Raw genomic sequence first — 15,076 nt, forward strand, 5'->3', positions numbered from 1 at the left:
ACTGTGCCTATCCTGTTCTCTTTCTGGGAGTGGATGTGTTCACTCACGGGCTTATTGCGATGGTCACCTGACAGGATGTACGGTTCACATTCACCAGCACAGTCCCACTCCAAATCTGGTCAGATAGAGTCTCTGGTCCATTGCACCCACCCAGTCTCAATCAGTTCTGCTCAGCTCTAAATCACTCTAGTGTAACCTGAAATTCATCATTTATTTCAGGTAGGAAATTAACTCGGGTACGGAAAGTACTCAAGAGGTTTTTACCAGGAAACTCATTGAGGGAAGATGATCGGGACACGGGAAGCAAGGTACCAAAGCAGGGTCAGATTGAGAGCAATGTCCCAATGGAATGCGGTCCGGCCGCAGCGGAAGTGGAGCAAAGTCAGCCCAGAGACAGTGACGTCAGAGACACTGATCAGGACCCTGGAACCAGTACAGGTGAGGAGACTGTCTGTCAGCCCAGAGACAGTGACGTCAGAGACACTGATCAGGACCCTGGAACCAGCACAATTGAGACGACTGTCTGTCAGCCCAGAGACAGTGACGTCAGAGACACTGAGCAGGATCCTGGAACCGGTACAAGTGAGGTGACTGTCTGTCAGCCCAGAGACAGTGACGTCAGTGACACTGATCAGGACCCTGGAACCAGTACAAGTGAGGTGACTGTCTGTCAGCCCAGAGACAGTGACGTCAGAGACACTGATCAGGACCCTGGAACCGGTACAAGTGAGGTGACTGTCTGTCAGCCCAGAGACAGTGACGTCAGAGACACTGATCAGGACCCTGGAACCAGTACAAGTGAGGTGACTGTCTGTCAGCCCAGAGACAGTGACGTCAGAGACACTGATCAGGACCCTGGAACCGGTACAAGTGAGGTGACTGTCTGTCAGCTCGGAAGCTCATTAAACACGGAATTGTCAAGTCCCCAACAAGGAGCAGGTGAGTGAAATATGAGGGTGATGTGTTCACAGAATGTGGCAAGGAGGATGGAAAATGTGATTCTTTGTTGGAGGGTTGGTCAGACGTGAGGGGGAATGTGTGGGTGTGGTACATGTGGTGTACTGGGGCACCTGTTACCCCACTACAGGAAATGTACTACCTGCTCTGAGGAAATCCAGGATGTGTATTGGAGGAAATGCAGTGTTCCAGATAAGAGAGTATTTCCAGGATGTGAATTAAGGGAAATGTATTCGCCAGGATAGTTTGTATTAAATGTGGTCCTTCTGGTAACGTAAGGCCCAGAACATTGTTTGGTCAGTTTTAAGGCCAGTGTTGGGGATTAGGACAAAATCCGTATTTCCAGCTGAAGGCAGGTGAACACTGAGGTTCAAGACTTGATTTTTTTGTTGCATTGGGTGAGAGCGTTGGAGATGAGGGAGATTTGAGTTCATGTCTACATACTCTTCTTATATTCACAGAGCCAGAGTTTACAATCCACGACCTCCTGGCAGAGGCGGGTGAATATCGACTGTACCAGCTGACAAAGTTCTACGGGGACCGACTCAAACAAGCGATTGAAGAAAAGGTTGAAAGACTCGGTTGGATGTTGACAAAGGAGGGACATTTCAGTAGAGAAGAAAGTGACGTGAGTGTATTTAGTATATTGTCACTGAACTGCTGGTATCAGAGGGAATAGTGATCAATATTCATCTCCTGCACGTTCTAGCAGGTCTACATGACAATGGAGATGTTGATCTCTGACGGTCTCCAGCCGATCTGGTTTCAGCTGTTAAGGTGGGGAGCACTGGGAACTACAGGTTCAGTGTCACCTTTTCCTCTCACACCTGCTGTATTTATCAGTGTGATATACGAGCAGTGGCTGCATATCTGGGCTGTTGAACAGACATTCAGTCTAAAACTAATTTCACGTCTTATCGGGACCGTCAGTCAAATTCACCTCAGCTCATTAATCCAGGATGAATATGAAGCTGTCAGATTGTAAATTGGGCCAACTGGCTTCACTGCGGTACTTGAGGGAGGGGAACCTGCTAACCACAGCTGGTCTGGTCTCCATCTGAGTTCCCTAACAGAGTGGCTGACTTGTCATAGTCATAGAAAAGTACAGCACAGAAACAGGCCCTTTGGCCCATCTATTCCATGCCGGACTACTAAAACTGCCTATTCCCATTGACTTGCACTGGGCCCTGGTGCTCTATACCCTTATCATTCATGTATCTATCCAGACTTCTCTTCACCGCTTGTACCACTCACACTGCTCGCTCGTTCCACACTCTCACCACCCTCTGAGTGAAGAAGTTTCCCCTCATGTACCCTTGGAACTTTTCACCTTTTATCCTTTACTGATGACCTCTTGTTGTAGTACTACTTTACTTCGGTGCAAAATGTCTGTTTGCATTTTCCTTATCTACATCCGTCATAATTTTGTGAACCTCTATCAAATCTCCCCTCAGTTTTCTACATTCCAAGGCATAATGTGTGCAATCTTTTCCTATAACTCAGGTCCTCCAGTCCCGACAACATCCTTGTAAATTTTTCTGTACTCTTCCGAACTCCTTTACACCTGTCCTATGAGTAGGTGACCAGTAGCAGATAATCTCAAAATTAGGCCTCACCAACATCTTATACATGTTCAGCATCATATTCCATCTTCTGTACTCGATAATTTCATTTATGAAGACAAATGTACTAAATACTTTCTTTCCGATCTATCTACCTTTGCTGCCACTTTTAATGAATTATGGACCTGTATTCCCAGATCACTTTGTTCTACCACACTCCTCAGTGCCCTACCGGTCACCGTAGAATATCGACCCTGCTTGGTCATCCGAAAGTGCAACGTGTCGCACTTGTCTGCATTAAACTCCACAGGCCATTTTTCAGCCCATTTCTCAGCTGGTTTAGACACCACTGCAAGCTTTGGTAGTCTTCCTCACTTTCCACTACACGTCCCCACTCTTGGTGTCATCTGCAAATTTGCTGATCCAGTTAACCACATTTTTATCCAGATCATCAATATAGATGACAAACAACAACGGGCCCAGCACCGATCCCTGTGGCACTGCACGAGTTTAAATTCCCAGTCAGAGATGCAACAGTCAATCACATATTTCATATTTTCTCTACTTACAGTTTTTTAGTAGATTTCTGCTGGTTAGTAAAAGCTTCCCAGTCCTCCAGCTTTCCACTATACCTTACTATACTCTATGCCCTCTCCTTTGCATTTGTGCTGGCATTGACTTCCTGGTCAGCCACAGTTGATCATCCTTCCTTTGGAATAATCCTTTATATTTGGGATTATCTACCTCTACCTGCGCCTTCCGAATCACTTCCTGAATCTTCATCTATTCCTGCTTTGCTGTTGCCTCTACTAGTGTCCTCTTCCAATTTATTTTTGCCCAGCTCCTATCTCATTCCTCCGTAATTCCTTTATTCCAGGGTAATACGGATACATCTAACTTTACCTTCTCCCTCTCAAACTGCAGTGTGAGTTCTGCTATTTTAAGATCATTGCCCCTTAAGGGTTTATTTACCTTAATCTCCCCAATCAAATCTGGTGCAATACACAACACCGAATCCCGATCCGCCTTTCCTATAGTGGGCTCAATCATAGGCTTCTCTCAAAAGCCATCTCATAGGCATTCTATAACTTCCCTCACTTGGGATTCAGCACTACATATTGAAATTCCCCATGACTATTTTAACATTGACCTCTTCTCTCACCCACTGGAATTTGTAGTCCACATCCTGGTTACTGTTCCACCAGGGTCATTTTTCCTATGCGGTTTCTTAACATCGACATCGTCCAATCCGATATCACCTCTTTATAAGGACTTTTATATTTCTATGAGAATGGAGTCAACCCAACCCTTTCACCCACCTGCCTATCCTTTTGATTAAATATGTATCCTTGGATGTAAGCACCCAAATATGATCTTCTTTCAGCCATGATTCAGTGATGCCCACTATCTATTTTTTGCTCTCTCGCTCTCCCCTCTCTTCCATTCTTGTAGTCACATGTTTTTGATGTGATGTTACATATTGATGACAAGTAAATTAATAAGACAATAAGACAAAGGAGCAGAAGTTGGCCATTCGGCCCATCGAGTCTGCTCCGCCATTTTATCATGAGCTGATCCATTCTCCCATTTAGTCCCACTCCCCTACCTTCTCACCATAACCTTTGATGCCCTGGCTACTCAGATATCTATCAATCTCTGCCTTAAATACACCCAATGACTTGGCCTCCACTAGTGCCCGTGGCAACAAATTCCATAGATTCACCACCCTCTGACTAAAAAAAACTTCTTCGCATTTCTGTTCTGAATGGGTGCCCTTCAATCCTTAAGCCATGCCCTCTCGTACTGGACTTCCACATCATAGGAAACAACTTTGCCACATCCACTCTGTCCATGCCTTTCAACATTCAAAATGTTTCTATGAGGTCTCCCCTCATTCTTCTAAACTCCAAGGAATACAGTCCAAGAGCGGACAAACGTTCCTCATATGTTAACCCTCTCATTCCCGGAATCATTCTCGTGAATCTTCTCTGTACCCTCTCCAACGTCAGCACATCCTTTCTTAAATAAGGAGACAAAAACTGCCCACAGTACTCCAAGTGAGGCCTCACCAGCGCCTTATAGAGCCTCAACATCACATCCCTGCTCCTATACTCTATTCCTCTAGAAATGAATGCCAATCACGTTGAATATATTATAGGGTGTCAGTTAATCCTTACTCTTACACAATATGGATTTAGAATTTCCTTCAGTTGCTGTTTTTCTGTTAATAGCTGAACCCAAGGAGGATGAGGCAACAACTGTCTGCTCCACAATAAATTCATTGTTTTCCTTTTACAGAAAGTCACTGAGCTGACAGAGAAGGGAAACCGGGCAGAGAGTTCCAGACTCTTCCTCAGTTTGGTGATGGGCAAAGGTTCCCGGGTCCGGAGGGCAATGTGGGAATCCTTTGTGACGTGGAGGACTGAGTTACCGAAGTTGGACAGGATACTGAGGGAAATACAGGAACTCGGTATGTTAAAAACACGCACTGAACACAAAGGCACATTGAAATAAACAGGCTTAATTATTTTAGTTCTGTTTTCACAGACATGTTTTTAAAAAAATTTAAACAGGTCCTGATCCACAGGAATACATGAACATCGGCCAAGGATTATCTGAGTTACCCACTCAACTGAAAGGTGAGTGATAAATTGCACAGTCCAAACCACATTTCAAGTGTTGTACTGTAACTGGGCAGAATCTGAGAATGAAAATTCACCATTAATCAGGCGCTGATCTCTGGAGTCAGGTTAAAATTCAGATAAACTCTCGTTGCAGCCTCAATATTCTAAAATGTATTTTCCAGCTGTTGATCCAGCTGTTAATGTACTAATCCAGCTGTTGGGCCTGCTAAACCCTTCACTCCCGTTCCTACTACTCTGGGAATCCCCACGCACACTACATCTTCCTGTCCAGTTGACTTTTCTATCTTCATACATTCCAGATTCCAAAGCACCTTCTTCTTCGTAATAACAGCTACACTCAATTTTGTTCGCTGATGCTCTTTACATTTTGTAATTCTGCTAGTGACTTCCACAGAGATTGTCTGCCATTTCCTTTTCATCCGTTACTGCATCTACAACATCATTTTTCAGCAGTCTGATACCGACCCCCTCCTTTATTTTGACTCTTTATCTGGGAAAGAAAGAAAAATACTTTGGTATCCTTGCATTTCCTGCACATTCATGTATATTTAGGAGCATCTATAACGTAGTTGCCTCCAACACGACCCAGGCTGTAAATTCCAGGCACCCACCACCCTGTGAAAAAACTACCCATAAGTAATTTAAATTTATCCCATCTCACCTTAACCAAATACCACCTGGTATTAGACAGCAGTCCTGTGTGGAAAACAAAATACAGGCTCTCTACCCAGACTTTTATATCTCAATCTTATACACATTTGTCAGATTTAACTCCAGAGTAAATAAACCAAGTTTGTCAAGCCTTTACTTGTAGCACATGCCACCGAATCCAGACAACATCCTGGTGAACCTGTTCTGTACCCTCTCCAATCCTTCCAAGAGCTGGACAATCAGAAGTGAATACAATACTCCAGATGCACCTGAAAACCATAAGACTTAGCAGCAGAATTAAGCCAGGTGGCTCAGTGAATTTGCTCCGCTATTCCTCTCAACCCCACTATCTCGCCTTCTATAAATGTTGATGCTCTTCCTAATCAGGAACATATCGACCTGCATTTTAAATATATACAATGACGTATCTTCCTCAGCTGTCTATGACAATAATTTCACAAATTCACAACCCACCAGGCAAGAAATTTCTCCCAGTGTGGGTCCCCGCCAGCCAGGACAATTCACCACAGTTCCCAAGCATATTAATCTTCTATGTGAGCCTCCCATGTGGGTCCTTGTCAAAGACTCTGCCAATATACAAGTAGACAACATCTATGTGTAACGTCATCTTTGTCACCTCCGAGAGGAACTCAATCAAGTTGGCAAGACGCAAACCCATCCAGAGCCTTGCTGCTGAACCCCAAACCACCTCAAACATTCTCTCTTTCATACTCCCGTGGGGCATAAGATATAAAAGGTTGAAGGTGTGTACCACCTGCCTCAGGGTCAGCTTTAATTCTGCATTTATAAGACCATTGAATGGTCACCTACTGTGTTATTATTGGCTCGTAATAATAGTAAGACAATTTTATATATATAATTGTAGCTTCGTGCATCTCATAATTAATAACAACTCACAATATACTCACAGGAGAGCAGAAAGAATACCGTTCGGGTATGAACAACAGATAACAGATTATGTAATTCTATTTCAAACCCTGTGGAAAGCAGAAATCTTTCAATGTTATATTGTCTATCAAAAAATCATGTGATTCTCTCCCTTGCATGGTTAAGAGAAGTTCCAAATATATATAAAATTCATCCAATACTTATGAAATTTCTACAACATCTGATGGAGCATTCGCATAAAGTAATCGTCCTATTAACAACCACAAAAGAACAACCACCATTATCAAAATAAATGTAGGGGTTTTCCAGAGTGACTCACTAAGCCCAGTATGGTTTTGTTTGGCTTTAAAGCTGCTTATAATTTACTGAAACAGACAAAAATCAGGTATCAAATCAGAAAAAAAATATGAATTATACCTTTGCACAGCTATACATTGATGATTTGAAATTATTTGCTCTTGCATCAATAAAGCTAAAACAAATAATTCAAATAATGGAACTAATTTCCAAAGATATAAGCATAAACCTTAGACTAGAAAAGTACAGAACATGAAACATAAAGAAAGGTGAATAGAGCCAGTAGAATATCAGACAGAGCATCAGGATACAATGCAACAGAATATGAAACATATATTTAGGATATCAATAAACAAAGAAAATAGAGAAACGTGTTGGAGACCTCTTCCCAGAAACAGACGGGATCATTGTAGCAATACAGGACAAGGTTGTTAACACATGTAGTTATCAATAATACAGAATGACAGACCAATAGGTTCAAGACGATTAATGCTGAAAATTACAAGAGAAACCAGAAACAATCAACACTTTAAAGGATCCTGCAATAGTTTAACTGAATCTCATTACTTGCACAAGCACAATCAAGTGGTGGATAACGTTAACAAAAATCTTGCTTAAACTACAACTGATGAAAAACACCATAACTTACTATAAGTCCAAGCCTGCTCTACTTTTAGAGTTAGAGTCCTTTAAATCATACTGTGACCGATTATTATTTCAAATAGGATAATCCAGGATAGCCGTTCCGATATAACAAGCAAAAACAACTTTTTAAATAAGTATAGCCATTCCAAATGCACATAACTTACAGAAATGAAGTAGAGAAAAACACCAGAAATATGCTGAATTAAAAGGGGAAAATGAAAGACTGTGGAACATGAACAAGGTATTCATTATCCCAATTGTAATATCGATAACTGGTATCATCCCAAAGGCTTTACGCAATGGTATTAATAAATTAGGCCCACACATCAATACTTGTGCAAATCTTCGAAGACCCACAATACTATACATCAATTCAGCTATGAGTGTGCTAGGCTATGCCCGTACCTTCAGGCTAAGAAAATGATAATAATAATAACTTATTTATAAAGCACCCCTGATCCAGACGATGCTGTTCAAACCGCATCACAACGGGATAGAGTGCAAACTAGAAAATAAAAGACAAAATGTTGTCAGGTGTAATATACACCTCAGAGTTCTGCACAGTACTGTAGTTTAAGGTGTTGAATTCTACAGTTTAGGAGCACAGTTCCAAAAATAAAACCCTGACCTCCCAATGATCCTTTGGCCTTCTACCTTATTGTCTGCCTGCAATGCATTTTCTTGGCAACCGAAACACTGTTTCCCTGAAATATTCTGTTCCATTTTTCCTTCTACGACCTCATTGCACCGATGTGATGTAATGATCTATATGGATCGCATGCAAAAAAGTTTTCCATTTTACTGTGGTGCATGTGACAATAATAAACCAAAGTATCGATTTATTATTGTCAATAATACAGTGCCCATTGGTTGTTTAAGATTGTTATACCCGGGGTTGGTAGTGGGGATAAGCTGCCACAACCTATTATATGCTCCCAGTGCCGTATGACTAAAATAGCCGCTGAGAACCAAGTCCAGCTCCTGGCATTCCTAAGCCTGGTGGAAGCATTTCTTCCGACAGGAGGAGGGGCAAAGGCGGGTTACTGGTGCCTTACAACCAGTCGCTTTGGGCAGATGAAGCTCATTAGCTGTGATTGGCAGCTCACCCAGGAACAGGAAAACTCTGATCTCAAAACTCTGCTGCCTTGCAACTGTAACCCCCATGAGGAAGCGTTTGGGAGTAAACCCCGTGGGAAAATTCTTGATCTGGAGCCCCTAAGGCAGTCTCAAATGGTGTTCAACGCAGACTGGCATCTCCTGCGACACCCCTGGTGCCAACTGTGTCAGGCTCTGCCATTCCTTTGTATTCATCAGATGCATAGAGAGAGGGAGCTTGCTACATCGGCAAAAGCTTCCTCTCCATATCGTAGTGTCCTAGCTTGCAGGGGCAGGACATCCATGGTCGACTCTTGACAGACAGAGGCCTCATAAGACAGTGTCCCACACCCCCACAGCAAGACTGACTGCCAAGACTTCACCACCCTCTCCCACAAATATGCTGTACATCACTGAGACAGACGCTTGTGGTTTCTTCCATTAATAGAGATTTCATCTTTCCACCAATCCTCCATCCTCAATCACGGGGAAGTTAGCGAAAGGTAGCATGTACCACATGTCCAACACATCTTCCTTCGAATCCGTATTCTTTCTCATTCCCTCGATCGGTAGCTGCTGTTTGAGTTTCTCCAAACTGAAACATTTAGCCGGGGCTACCCCTTCAGCCTCCTGCAGTCGATACGTCAGCTTCTTCGGGGACTCCTTCAACTCTCGCCACAGCCTCAGCAGTTCTGACTCAGGGTTCTTGGCCATCTCAATCTGGGATGCAGTTACCCCACCAGCTTCTCCCACCCTGACCTGAAAAGCAGCAGTTAAAGGATGTTCAGCCTCCAGTTTTTTTCCTTCCTGATGACGTCTTCCAGGTCAACTTTCAGTTTTTCCACTTCATTTAAACTGTCGATAGTCATCTTCAGGTTCCTTTCAAGCATCTGCCTCCCTTTTCCGAGATCTGTCCTCCATTTCTTCACTTCCTCGGGAGTGTAGTCAAACACCCCTCCCTGGGCTCTCAGTTTTCTGTTGGCCTTCAGAACACTTCCTTGATCTTCCCCAACTTGTAAATCTTCCAATCTTTTCTGCATCAACGTCTTGAGTTTCTGCTGATCCCTTTGAAAGTGGGTCATTGTTTCTTCTCGTTGGATTAATTCATCAGTACATGACCGCAGTGTCGGCTCGCAATTCCGTTGCTCCTTCTCCACGTTGATGAGCGTGAATTCCAAGTCTGCAATGGCCGTCCCACGTGTGTGGCACTCAGTCTTCGGCCGGCATTTCTGAGCACTCAGGTCAGCGGTGCAAATCCCCTCTCTCCCCTGTGTCTCATTCAAAGTGACGACCTGGGTTTCCATCCCCAGGTCCACCACCATCTGTCCCAACACCAGGAAGTTCAACTGGTATGTCGGGTCATTTTTCTCACATTGCACCAAACTCCTCCACATTTGACACTTCGCTTCTGTCGCCTGGGCTCAGCCACTCGCCTCGCCTCATAGTCCCCCAGGTGAATCCAAGCTCTAGGCGGTCATCCACATACACCAAAACTCCACACATCTTCACTTCCCCCATGGTCTTCCTTTTGGAAGTACATTGGTACATTGCTGGGAACCTGCAGTTCCCCCACTGGGCCTCCACTAAGTTTCCTGTGGTTCAGGAAGAGACCTTTGCCCCTTCTCCCACTGAGTCAGGTGTAGTGGGGAGGGCTAGCTGTGGGCAGTCTGAGTTACAGCAGGAACAGGAAGGAAAAGAAGCGGGGCCCCGGACATGGGACAGGGGTTCTGAGTTGTAATGGTTGCCTGAGTCAGAGAGGAGCGGGCAAGCAGGTCCAAGGTATCCCTAGTAATGTCTGTGCCTTTAGGGTTTAGGTGAGGGGGCATGGAGGTCTTGGAGGATTAGGAAACTCAGATAGGTTGGCCTATGTAGCGCCAATGGATGGACGGAAGGTCCACTATTTGGGGAGCAATGTCACTGTGTATATTTGGATGGGTTTCTGTGTCTGTAGGACTGGTTGGCAAGTTATTTGGAAGTCATGAGGACATGACTTTATTTGGTGGGGGGAGATTGTAAGGGGTTACTTTTTTTATGTCACTGCATAGTCTAATTAAAATGGCTTCTTTGTTATGTTATAATTGAAAGGGCTTCTTTGTTATGTTAACTGCTGAGAAAGTCCTTCCCGCTAGCAGTTTGTTTTGGATTATCTATTGATATGAGGACGAATGAACAAATTGCGATAGCTTTGGGTGCTTGAAGATATTGTATGCGCGGGGTTTTGGGGCAGAAGGCAGGAGAGAGAGAGAGAGACAGAGGATGGACCAGGTGCTGTGAGTCTGCTAACAGGGTCGGACCCAGAGCGGGGCGTTCAGCGAGGAGAGGAGACGGAGACGAACTCGTGTGGAGCGTCTGATCGACCACTGTTGTTGGTGCCAGGCGGCCGGTCGAGGTGGTCCGAGGGGTTGCAGGGTGAAGAAGAAGGGTCCTGAGCTCCAGCTGTTTGTGCATGAATAGATTGAACTTTGATATGTGTGGCGCCTTTGATCTTCCTTTTATATGTTATTCTCTATTAATTATATAGTTCCAGTAATATCTATAAACTGTAAATCATTTAATCGTATCTGGTGTATTGTCTGTTATTTGGGCAGGGTGGGGTACCTCACACAGCATCCACACAAACTATTACCCAGTTTGCCGGGGCCAAGGCTGTTTCCCTAGACGACAGTGAGCCGAGCGACCCTGAGGCTGGCCACGGGGGCTACAGCTGCTATTGAAAACTACCCATTTTCTTTCTTGTCATTCTTATGGGTTATCGATCCGCAACCTCACTGTGATTCTCTCCACAGATGCTGCAGACTTGAGTATTTCACACATATTCTGCTCCTGTTTTGATGCAAGAGCAGTGGACACCTGTGACTCCCCAGTGTGTAGATTTGTCAAAATGCAGGGTGTCCTGCTCTCCATGTTTCCACACCAGATAAACATTAACATCGTCTGTTAATGATGCAAACAATGCTTCAAATACAGTGAAATGTTGTAACAGAGTGCGGTCAGGATTGCAATAGGATATCAGGGGTATTTTCACCATCACAAGCAATTAGTACCAGACTATGAGGACTGGATATTTTCTGGGACATCCATCGCTGTCAATTCCGGTGTCTGTGAACAGAATTTTACTTTCTGTCCTAATATCCATGGAAGCATGGAATTAATTCATGTAATCTCAAACATTGAATATTAGAATGCTCTTATAAAGTTCTTTGTCAGTTGAGCAATTTCACATTTTGACTATGTTCTCTGTTCCCATGGAAGATGTTCAACAGAAACACAAGGAGACTCTACGGGCACAAACTGAAACACTGAGAGTGAACACGATCCTGATGAGGGAGAAGGTGAAGGTTTTCCAGCTGGTTGATCGATACGCTGAGCTCACGGTCATTTCTACTGTTCGAGATCGGAGACTGGTGGAACATGAGCTGCTGGCAAGAGGCAGAGACCACGAGGAGTGGAGAGAGGAACATCTCCGCAGAGAGCTGGAAAAAATCCGCACTGATCAGCTGTTCCAGAGCAGCTTTTCCTGGAGTAAATCCAAATCTGGGAGTTCAGCAACAGTGGCCGGAGTCCCGGGGATTGGGAAAACAACAATGGTACAAAAGATTGTTTATGACTGGGCCACGGGGAAAATATTCCAACAATTCCAGTTTGTCTTCAGTTTCAAATTCCGGGATTTAAACTCTATTAACTGCAGAATAAACCTGAGGGAACTGATTCTGGATCAGTATCCTGACTTTGGGAATGTCCTGAGAGAGGTCTGGAAGAACCCAGAGGGATTGCTGTTTATATTCGACGGTTTAGATGAATTCAATGACAAAATTGATTTTGCTGACAGTCAGAGAAACACAGAACCCAAGCACCAGTGCCCAGATCCCGAGTGGTGGTGTGAAGTGTCTGACATTGTGTACAGTTTAATCCAGGGCAAGCTGCTCCCGGGATGTTCAGTGCTGGTGACCACCCGTCCCACTGCGTTACATTTATTGGAAAAGGCAGAGATCAGTGTCTGGGCTGAAATCCTGGGATTTGTTGGTGAGGAACGGAAGGAATATTTCATCAGGCATTTTGAAGATCAGACGGTGGCAGCAGCTGTTTTCAAACACGTGAAGGAGAATGAGATCCTGTACACCATGAGCTACAACCCCTCCTACTGCTGGATCCTCGCTCTGGCACTGGGCCCCTTCTTCACACAAAGAGTCAGGGACCCGCAGCGAGTTCCCAAGACCATCACCCAACTGTATTCCTACTATATTTACAACATCCTGAAAAACCACGGCCGTGAGATTGAGAACCCCCGTGATGTGTTTCTCAGGGTTGGTCAGATGGCCTTCTCAGGAGTGTCCAAGAAGAAGATTGTGTTTACAGATGGAGATTTGATCAACTACAGTCTGCAGCCTTCCCAGTTCCTGTCCGGGTTCCTGATGGAGCTTTTGGAGAGAGAGGATTCTGCCCGGAGCGTGGTGTACACATTCCCACACCTCACCATCCAAGAGTTTGTAGCTGCAGTCTCACAATTCCTGACTCTACATCCCGAGAATATCCTGAAATTCCTCACTGAAGCCCACAACACGACAGATGGGCGATTGGAGGTATTTCTCCGTTTTGTTGCTGGTCTCTCCAACCCAATGACAGCTCGGGGCCTGGAGGAGTTTCTGGGTCCATTTCCTCATCAAACAACCTGCCGGGTGATTGACTGGGTGAAGGAGGAGGTTAAACGGCAGAGTGGAAACACATGGAGTGAAGCTGGTAAAAGGAGCCTCCTGAACACATTGCACTACCTCTTTGAGTCTCAGAATCGTGGACTGGCTCAGGCCGCACTGGGATCTGTGGAAACACTTTCATTCAGTGGAATGACACTGACCCCAGTTGACTGCGCGGTCCTGTCTCATGACATCGGACTCTGTGATACAATAAAACACCTCGATCTGGCTGTCTGCCATATTCAGTGTGAAGGAATCCAGTGGCTGGGGCCCGGGCTGCACAAGTGCCGGGAATTGAGGTAACTTGATTTATCTCTCACTCTGAACTGTGAAACTGTCCCATTGTGTTGTTTCAATGTAAAAGGATTTGTGTAAGACTGTAGTAAAGAACTGTGTCAAATGACCGGGGGATAAGCCAGTAATTCCCCAAGGAGACAAGGGTTCTGTGGTTACTAGTGAATGAATTTTGGAAACTTCATCAGATCAGTGAACAACGGTCATTGGTTTAATGGTAGTTAATCACAGGAATGGCGATGTTTCTTGCTGCCTGTGACAGGTCCATTGACAATGTTCCTTCTCACTGTTACTGACACCCAGACCGACTCTGACTGCAGCAGGTGGGTCAGAGATTCACAACTCCTTCCCGGTGAGGGACAAGATAATGTGTATGGGTTTTTTTTTGTATGTTAAATTTGAAATGGTTTCTTTGTTATGTTAATCTTTTAAATTGCTGTGTTTGTGGATTAAAATGGCTTCTATATTATGTTAACACAGATAGCAGGGTGCTATTAGCCAATGGGTATTCATGTTATCGTTCTTCTGATGACTGGGAACGGGGAGAGATGGACAGGACGGCGGACGTGCGAAAAGGCTCCGGTCCCTAAACTATGCGGGATGGTTTTTTGAACCAACATGTCGAGGAACCAACTAGAGAGCAGGCTATTCTAGACTGGGTTTTGAGCAATGAGGAAGGGTTAATTAGCAATCTTGTCGTGAGAGGCCCCTTGGGTAAGAGTGACCATAATATGGTGGAATTCTTCATTAAGATGGAGAGTGACATAGTTAATTCAGAAACAAAGGTTCTGAACTTAAAGAGGGGTAACTTTGAAGGTATGAGACGTGAATTGGTTAAGATAGACTGGCAAATGACACTTAAAGGATTGACGGTGGATATGCAATGGCAAGCATTTAAAGATTGCATGGATGAAATACAACAATTGTTCATCCCAGTTTGGCAAAAGAATAAATCAGGGAAGGTAGTGCACCCGTGGCTGACAAGGGAAATTAGGGATAGTATCAATTCCAAAGAAGAAGCATACAAATTAGCCAGAAAAAGCGGCTCACCTGAGGACTGGGAGAAATTCAGAGTCCAGCAGAGGAGGACAAGGGCTTAATTAGGAAGGGGAAAAAAGATTATGAGAGAAAACTGGCAGGGAATGTAAAAACTGACAGTAAAAGCTTTTATAGATACGTGAAAAGAAAAAGATTGGTTAAGGCAAATGTAGGTCCCCTACAGACAGAAACAGGTGAATTGATTATGGAGAGCAAGGACATGGCAGACCAATTGAATAATTACTTTGGTTCTGTCTTCACTAAGGAGGACATAAATAATCTTCCAGAAATA

At 44.3% G+C, this 15,076-nt stretch overlaps 1 protein-coding gene across 14 annotated transcripts in view; it reads left to right on the forward strand.

Moving 5' to 3' along the window:
- The window catches only part of LOC140208694 (NACHT, LRR and PYD domains-containing protein 3-like), a 247,788-nt gene that overhangs the window by 25,188 nt on the left and 207,524 nt on the right, over window positions 1-15,076 (forward strand). For 10 of the 14 annotated variants that reach the window (XR_011888875.1, XR_011888876.1, XM_072277559.1 and 7 more), the window contains 4 exons: window positions 220-939; window positions 1,419-1,585; window positions 4,818-4,989; window positions 5,093-5,158. Coding sequence is in view for 12 of the 14 variants with exons in the window: in XM_072277559.1 (XP_072133660.1) it covers window positions 220-939; window positions 1,419-1,585; window positions 4,818-4,989; window positions 5,093-5,158 (1,125 nt within the window). In the remaining 2 variants the exon portion in view is untranslated. Of the gene's footprint in view, window positions 1-219; window positions 940-1,418; window positions 1,586-4,817; window positions 4,990-5,092; window positions 5,159-12,013; window positions 13,752-15,076 lie in introns of all 14 variants that reach the window. The other 4 variants (XM_072277562.1, XM_072277563.1, XM_072277565.1 and 1 more) reach the window with 4 other exon arrangements.

This window comes from Mobula birostris, chromosome 13 (assembly GCF_030028105.1).
Source record: "Mobula birostris isolate sMobBir1 chromosome 13, sMobBir1.hap1, whole genome shotgun sequence".
In the NCBI taxonomy this organism is placed as follows: Eukaryota; Metazoa; Chordata; class Chondrichthyes; order Myliobatiformes; family Myliobatidae; genus Mobula; species Mobula birostris.